The 8,590-nt window shown below is 47.0% G+C and overlaps 1 protein-coding gene across 1 annotated transcript; it reads left to right on the top strand.

Annotated features, from left to right (window-relative positions):
• Positions 1-1,106: 1,106 nt before the first annotated feature.
• Positions 1,107-7,389, top strand: SAYSD1 (SAYSVFN motif domain containing 1). Its single transcript, XM_055330852.1, has 2 exons — positions 1,107-1,412; positions 6,791-7,389. The coding sequence occupies exons 1-2, from the start codon at positions 1,206-1,208 to the stop codon at positions 7,133-7,135; spliced, it is 552 nt and encodes a 183-aa protein (XP_055186827.1). The 5' UTR covers positions 1,107-1,205; the 3' UTR covers positions 7,136-7,389.
• The last annotated feature ends 1,201 nt before the right edge of the window (positions 7,390-8,590 follow it).

Here is an 8,590-nt window from a genome sequence, read left to right as displayed (position 1 = left end):
AGAATGTAAGTGCCAATAAAATGGGTTTATTTCATTCACTCCAGCATTTCTAGTGCCAAGTACAATACTTGACACTCAGCAGGGTCTTGATAGATATCTGCTAAATGAACGCAAGGCTCCATTCTACTTTGTCTAGTTTCTTGACTCCAACTCAGCAAGATCCAAGAGATATTTGAGTGTCATTTGTGTGAGTGGCACTTAGCTAGATGCTTAGAGCTTTAAACGTCTATTTAACATCTCTCTGTGTGTCCCTCATGAATAAATAAATAAAATCTTTAAACAAAATCTATTTAACAGACACCTGGATTGTGAACTTCTGGGTGAGTAGTGACTGGGAGAAGGCACAAGGGAGCCCTCAAGGTACCAGCAGGTTCTTTTTCTAGGTGGTGCTTCTATAGGTGTATCCATAATCACAAACCTATCGAGCCGTGCTCTTAAGATTTGTGGATGTTAAATCGCACCCTAATAAAAGGTTTCTGGTTTTAAGTCTCTGAGCCATCTAGGCACATGGAGAGGTCGTTTGCAATGACAGAGGTCTGCGTGGCGAGTGCTGAGGAGGTCCGCGTACTTCCTAAAAGGCAAAAGGGGAGACTGCACGCGGTGACCCTTGGGACCCAGACCCCCCCCCCCCCCCGAGATGACGGGGCTTCTTTAATGCCCTGGGACCCAACAGTAGTGCCTAACTGCTGAAGGCATCCTGCACCCGCTGGGAGCGGACCCCTGCACTAGATGGAGCACGGTGCAGCTGCCCTCGGGAGAGCCCCGCAGCAAGCCCGCAGTGTCTCCACGCTTCAGGTGTTTTTTTTTTTTTTTTTAAGTTTTTATTCATTCATGTAATCTCTACACCCAACAGGGGCTCGAACTCGTCGCCCGAGATCAAGAGTCCGAGGCTCTTCCGACTGGGCCCGGCAGGCGCTCCGGTGCTTTCGACCCCTAACCACCTCCCCCGAGAGGCTGCGACGCGGCCGCGCGCGCCGAGAAAGGACCGTCGGCTCCGCATCCCGCCGCATCAGCGTCACAAAGCCCGCGCTCGGGGGCCGGCCCGGCCGCCAGCACGCAGGCGCGGCCCACAGCCGCCAGCACGCAGGCGCGGCCCAGAGCCGCCGCTGCGCAGGCGCACTGCTGCCGGACGCCCGGCACCGCGGAGAGCCGGGGCCCCGCGAGCGGGAGCGCGCTCCCGAGGCGCGGGGCGTGAGGCGCGCGCCATGGAACAGCGGTTAGCCGAGTTCCGGGCGGCCAGGAAACGGGCCGGGCTGGCGGCGGAACCCGGCACTTGGAGCCAGAGTGCGCAAACCGCAGGAGAGACGGCGGAAGCGGCCGCGACTCCCAAGGCAGCCCCAGGCTGGCTGACACGGTTCCTCGTGTGGAAACCGAGGCCCGCCAGGCCCCGGGCCCAGCCCAGCCTCGCTCAGGTGAGAGGGAGGCCTCGCCCCCGGGACCTGGCTTCCGGGCCTCCGTCGGGGCCTCCGTCGGGGCCTCCGTCCGGGCCTCGGGGCGAGCCTCGGCCGGTGCCACGCCCACGCCACGCCCACGCCACGCCCACCGCCTGGTGCCCGGCGGGCCCCGCCCCCTCCGAGGAGCGGGCCCCGCCCCCTCCGTGGCTCCCCCTCGGCTGGCGGGGCTGGGCTGCTGCGCGGCGGCCGTGCCCGGGCGTCTCCGGCCACTCGTGTCAGCACTGATCCGTGGCTTTGACATTTTTTTTTTTCCCAGCCTGCGACCCACGCAGCTCCTGTTTGCAATCGGGAAACGAGGGGTCTAGGGCCCTGGAAAAACGCACCTCTGCCCTTGAGTTCTTCACAGCGAGTGATTGTGATGCCCGGCGGCTTCGGGGAAACCTCTCCACCACCACTTTGAGCCTCAGCCCTCCGCTAGTAGAGCGTAAAGGGTCTAACTGGATACTGCTAAGAAGTGGCAGTAGTGAAGTATTTCTCTGATCTCGCACCTCGGCCACATGCAGCCCAGACAGCCTCTGCTTGAGAAATGGCATTTGAACACAAAGCTTGCAAAAATGTGGTCCCTCCAACTGCGAGAGGTGGCCGTAGCTCGTGCACGCTTGTGCACCGCTGTTGAACTAGGGAAACTTACTCAAGTGCAACAGTAAATGTTCAGGTGAAAACAGTATTTCGATGAGTATTACAGACTTGTCACCCTTTAATTCTTGGTATTCTCGTGTTTTGCAGATGACCTTGATGCCCATCTGTATTTTCATTTCGTTTTCACTCAGGAGTAATGTGGCAAGGGGCCTTGCAGGTGTGAGATTGGATCATCTATGTTGGAATACAGGACACGACACCGAGGGAAATTCGGTGCTTTGAGACAATCTGTGACAAAGTCTTTGTATCTCAAAAGTGTAGCAAGAGCCAAAAACCCCTTTTGAAAATGAAAAATGTACTGAAGCAGAAGTGTACCTTACTCCTCTTAAAATTGTTTCTCTTAGTTCATTTATTGCACAAAATCTGGTTTTAGGCAATTTTTTTTATAATTATTTTTTTTGATTTTTATTTATTTATGATAGTCACACAGAGAGAGAGAGAGAGAGGCAGAGACATAGGCAGAGGGAGAAGCAGGCTCCATGCACCGGGAGCCCGACGTGGGATTCGATCCCGTGTCTCCAGGATCGCACCCTTGGCCAAAGGCAGGCGCTAAACCGCTGCGCCACCCAGGGATCCCAGCAATTTTTTTTTAAACCAACGAGAACTCATTGTTACTCGATTTTGATTAGGTATTATTCTCCATGACATGCAGGGTTCCATCAGACTTAGAGAAAGAGTTCAGCAGGGTTCAAACAATCCCATTTCCTTGCATGCAGTTTGTCTCAGGGTAACTTTATTGTTACCTGATTAGAACTCACTGAGCATAATCGCTTAAGATTTTAGAATCTACTTCCCTTACCCTTTTTCCTCTCTGCAGTTAAAAAACAATGTCTAACCCACACAATGAGGATTTGCCTGTAATGTCTCATTTCCAAAGGACTATGAGATCATTGAATTGGACCCAGAGAAGCTGAACTTGAGAAAGTTTCCATTAAAAACCCAAAAGCTGATGTCCTGACACAAGGATGACAGGGCATGCTGGACTCACAGTTGGTTCTTATTAATTACTCTGTTTTTCATAAGGAATTCTGTCTTAAGCACATTTTCATTGATTCTGTTATCATTCCTGGTTTGCTCTGGTGTGAAAATTCTCATTAAATTGTTTTTTTTTCCCCTCCCAATTTACCATCCATCTCTCTTAATAATTTTGCTGACAGAAGGTGGCTTGTCAGAAATTTCTTTAGCCTTCTATTTGTAATTGCTTCTTGGTTGTCATTGATAAGGAAGCATCCATATCCTCCGTCTGCCACTCTTGAATTTAGCTTGAAGAAAACAGTCCCCAAGATAAAATATTTCTTTCTGTGACAAGTTTCTACCACAGTAAGCCCAGAACGCTTATGACTTTTTCAATCCTGCAGAACCACCCACCCCCCCGTCTCCCTCCCCAGGCATACCCCCACAGCAGCCCCAAGTGCCCACACATCCTGTGACTTCTCACCCCAAGCCTTGGCTCAGGTTGACCACTGCTCAAATGCTCTCCTTCTTTGGAGTCACCTGGCTAAGCACAGCCTTTGCATCACTCCCTTGGACCTAGGAATCCTCTTTTAATGTCTTCCTTTCCCTCGCCATCATTCATTTATTCAGCGAAATTATATCCTGTGCCCACTCTGTTCCAGCTACTGTCCTGAATCCGAGGAAACAGGGTGATAAAGGCCGATGAAGCCCTGTTCTCGCAGGACACACATTTGCTTTGGGGGCCACAGACAATAAACAAAAGAGTGGAATAATGAATGCTATGCAAGGGGAAAAAACAGGATAGTGTGATGCTGAGTTGGGGGTGAGAGATGCAGAACACCTTTAGATGGAGTGGGCAAGGAGGACCTCATTGAGGAGGTGACATTTCATAAGGAGGAGCCACTTTTGGAAAAACCCAAGACAAGGCCAAGGCACATGTGGTAACATTTTTTCTGAGGTTTGTAGGCGAAGAGGGAGCCAGCCAGGTGGTATGAGGGCAAGTGGGCATTCGGCTCAAAAAACCACAGGTGCAAAGGCCCTGAGGTGGGAAGCAGCTTGGTATTTAAGAAATGGAAGTACTTTCCCTAAAGGATGCCCCCATGTGCTGTGACAACCACAAACACTTCCATACACAGCTTTTATAGCAGAAGCCACACTGGTACTAAAGCCAGTGCCAAATAAGGTAAAGGAATTTCTGTATCTCCCCTCTTGTTTGTTTCTTTTGCTAGTTGGTTTGCAGCTTCCACCCTCCTCCATCTCCTTCTAGGTCTAACCCTTCCCCTTGCCATCTCCCATAAAGGCCCCTTAATTAAAGTACAAAGGGCTTTGGAAGGAGACCATCCTAGGATTCTAGACTAACCTCATCTCTGCCTATCACTAGCTGTGTGACTTTAGGGGAATAACTTAACATCTCAGTGTTTCCTTGTCAGTAAGTTGGGATTAATAGTGCCTGTCTCCTGGATTACAGGATATCTTGAAGGCACCCAATAAGTGGTGGCCATAAGCATTATTCTTTCTATACTCCCTCAATAATAAATTCAGTCTACTATGAATTTCAAGTCGTATACATTCCAAGTATATTTTGTATCCCTCAGTCCATCATTTCTCTCTGACTTCTCCATCACCTTCCTTACTTATGCCTGGTCCTCCTGCATGAGCTGCTCACAATTTACCTGCTTTTGCTCTTGTAGCCCATTCTCTGCTTGGCAGCCAGAGTATAGTTTTAAATATAAATCAGATTATATTAGCTCCCTACTGCGACTTTCAGTGATTTCCCTATTGTTGCACACTGGTCAAATCGGAAAGGGACATTTATTTACTTAACAAATGTGTGTGTGTGTGTGTGTGTCAGAAGGGGGTGTGTTGCTGATAGCATGTTAAAGGCTTTTCCAATCTCCCTGAAAAGGTGTAATAATTACAACATTGACACGAAAAAAGTTTCTAGCAAAATGGAATTTCTGAAGCAACGTAAATCAGATGACCTCCGTTTTTTTATTGAGACCAAATGATGTTTGTGATCCCCTTTTAAATCATCACAGAATGGGGGGATATAATTGAAGAAATGAACTAGAAGTTATGCTCTGTATTGAGAAACTGTGTGTGAGGTGCTGTGTTTGGGTCTGGAGATGCCAAAAGATAATGAATGGCAGTCCATTGGCCTCCTGGTAGCAATCTAGGGACCTGTGTGACCTGCATTAAAAGAAAAACAACTGGCAGATAGTTTGGTGCTTAGTGAGAAAGAGAAGCAGTTAGTGCTGTGGGAGGCTGAGGAGGCACCCTCTCTCCGTTGATGGCCGAGGTCAAGCATACACATTTCACCAGTCGTGCTGGCCTAGAAGGAAGGCAGAGGGCTGAGGAATGGGTAGGAAGTGGAGCCTGTCCCAGGCTACAGGTGGGCAGTGTCTTTGGGTAGTAACACCTGTTGAACTGTGGTAGAAGTCCATTGATAGAGCAGTGGATTGTGGATTGTGTTGTACACGGAATTTTTTTTAGGCCGTTGTTTTTCAGACTGCAAACCATGACCTATTAGTGGGTGGTGAAATCAATTTAGAGTATCTAGTTCTCTGTTTAAAATACTTAAAAATGGAATAGAAAATGAGGATTTCATATGTGGTGAAGGTATTTATTGGTTTGTGATACTTTTTCTACATATATAGCTGGGCAACGGTACAAAATGTATTTCTTATTATGGTCCATACCCAAAAATGTTTAAAAAATACTGCACTAGGGCAGCCCCGGTGGCGCAGCAGTTTAGCGCCGCCTGCAGCCCAGGGCATGATCCTGGAGACCCTGGATTGAGTCCTACATCAGGTTCTCTGCATGGAGCCTGCTTCTCTGCCTCTCTCTCTCTCTCTCTCTCTCTCTGTGTGTGTGTGTGTCTCTATGAATAAATAAATAAAATCTTAAAAAAAATACTGGACTAGAGCTCAGGCCTCTCTAAAGCTGCCTAAATATCTGTGTCTCCTGTTAGCACCCAACACAGGGGTCCGTGTACTGGCACTTTTTTCTGTTGAATGAATGGAAGGCCTTGCTTGGATTCCGGCCCAAGGAGTTTGAATTTTAAACTTCAGGCAGTAAAATTTGTTGAAGGTTTGTGAATAAGAGGTTGATGGGTATTTTAGGAAATTCACTTAGCAGCTTTATGTAGGATGGTTTGGAGAGGGAAGAAATTGGAGGCAGGGAGTCCAGTTAGGAGAGACTGCCTGGACCTGGGGGTGTGTAGGACCGTCCCGGGATGGAAAGGTTGTGGCTATACTGATGATTTGTTTTTAATAAGTGGAAGGGATTTTTATTTCCTGTTTCTGGTATACTTCTCAGTTTAGAATCATGTCACTCACAAAACTATAGCTCATCTAATCAAGTCAATCAACATTGATTCTGTGTGTAAGCATTAGGTGTGGTTGTTGCATTATCAATTACTGGGGAGTTTCTGTAGGGGGCACAAGTTAGCTCTTTTTAGCAGAAGACTAATCTGAGGAAGTGACTCCCATGAATGGGAATCCGTCTAAATGCTGTTAAGTTTTTTTTTTTTTTATCAAGTCACACACATCTCAGTAAGTGCAGATCAGTTTTGATTCAGTTGGAACAGGGCATGTGAGTTCTTTGGAGATGATTGTTTTAGAGAGCAGGGCAAGAAAATAGAAATCAATGAACCGGAGGCCTTCTCAGGGCAATGAGAACTGTCTCTCCAAATTGGTTTTGATTTCTGAGCCCATTACTTTTTGTTTGTTTCTGTGTCCTAGGAAGTGGCTCAGCCTGGGAGCAGCACATCACAGCCACCACGGAATACAGCCATTCCTCTGTCATCGCCCCGGGACCAGTCTCTCCTGACCAGCATCACTTTCCTGAAGGTTCTTCTCTGGTTGGTCCTGCTGGGACTGTTTGTGGAACTGGAATTTGGCCTGGCCTATTTTGTCCTGTCCTTGTTCTACTGGATGTACGTCGGGACACGAGGCCCAGAAGAGAGGAAAGAGGGAGAGAAGAGTGCCTACTCTGTATTTAACCCAGGCTGCGAAGCCATCCAGGGAACCCTGACTGCAGAGCAGTTGGAGCACGAGTTACAGTTTAGACCCCTGGTGGGGAGATAGACCAACTCTGTTGTCATGCAGCTAGCGTCACATGTAGTCCTCAGAGCCCTTCTACGTGGGCTTGCGGGTTTGATTTCAGGTGCCCAAGACTAAGGACAGCTTGCAGGTTAGTTCTGGGACGCTGAAGTGCTACATTCTTTCCCAGATCTTTTGCTGCACTTTTATCTTTGAACTTTTCTTTGGTTTTAGTGAAACCCTGTGAAAGATACCACTGTGGATCTGATGCAATTTATAAAAATTACCTACTCAGGAAAGTGATCTGTTTGTCTCATTATTTGAGAGAGATGGTTTTCAGAGCATTAGAAGGGCACCTAGGAGGTAACTTTAAAATACCCAGCTGTTTAGGGACAGCTGGGTGGCTCAGTTGAGCGTCTGCCTTTGGCTCAGGTCATGATCCTGGGGTCCTGGGTTTGAGCTCCACATCAGGGCTCCCTGCTCAGCCAGGAGCCTGCTTCTCCCTCTCCCACTATCTGATGCTCCCCTTGCTTGTGCTCTCTCTCTCTGTCAAATAAATAAAGTCTTAAAAAAAAAAAAAGTACCCAGCTATTTGAAGGAATGGGGCAGTACATCAGAACTGTGTATTAAAATAAGTTTTCTTTAAGTCTTTTCATATTTATAGCATTTTTTTTTCCTGGAAAGTTTAAGCTGCAAGTTTTAGTTTTTGTTTTTTGGGATTTTTGTTGATATTGTTTGTTTTTTGTTTTGTTTTGTTTTTGTTTTTCCTTCCTGCTTTAAATCTTGCTTTTTTTCTTTTTGGTCATTAATGGTATTGAAAAAATATCTTTTTTATTCTTAATGAGAAATTGTTTTTTAAAGATTTTATTTATTCATGAGAGATGCAGAGAGAAGGCAGAGACACAGGCAGAGGGAGAAGCAGGCTCCCTGCAGGGAGCCCGATGTGGGACTCGATCCTGGGACTCCAGGATCATGACCTGAGCCAAAGGCAATGCTCACCGCTGAGACACCCAGGCGTCCTGAAAAAATGTCTTTCAAACATCTACTTTTCAACAACAGATCCCCATTGCCCATCACCATTTTGCACTCTCCTCAGTTATTCTGCTTCTACTCAATGAAGGAAGATGAGACAACGTCCTAAATGACAGGTGTGAAGAGGGATTTCACAAAGTCAGTGTTGATAGATTTAGTAACTGGCTATTGATGATGAATTCAACAAGAAAATAATTCTTGAGTGTATTCAAATGAGAACTATGGAAGTGGAACTCCAGACTTACTGGCAACTTAGTTTGTTTCTTATATTCTGAGGGCTCTAGAATAAGCAGCCCTGTCACCTGTGGCCACTGGTAAGAAATTATGTAAATGGTGGTAAACAGACATGATTTCAGTTGTCCTTCCAGTACAAAGTTAGAGTTTGGGTTTATTAAATTTGGGCAAATCAAACCACTAAATACCTTTTTTATGAGATCACACTGATGAGTAAGTAGAGTCTGGTTTTAA

Source organism: Nyctereutes procyonoides, unplaced genomic scaffold (genome assembly GCF_905146905.1).
Source record: "Nyctereutes procyonoides isolate TBG_1078 unplaced genomic scaffold, NYPRO_anot_genome, whole genome shotgun sequence".
NCBI lineage: Eukaryota > Metazoa > Chordata > Mammalia > Carnivora > Canidae > Nyctereutes > Nyctereutes procyonoides.
The sequence above is the reverse complement of the archived record's forward strand: the minus strand, read 5'-3'. Positions and strand labels throughout refer to the sequence as shown.

Bases quoted from the DNA above. Each gene is read 5' to 3' on its own strand.
- SAYSD1 (XM_055330852.1), top strand. From the start codon at position 1,206: ATGGAACAGCGGTTAGCCGAGTTCCGGGCGGCCAGGAAACGGGCCGGG. The intron at 1,413-6,790 runs GTGAGAGGGAGG...TCTGTGTCCTAG, and splicing joins CCCAGCCCAGCCTCGCTCAG to GAAGTGGCTCAGCCTGGGAG.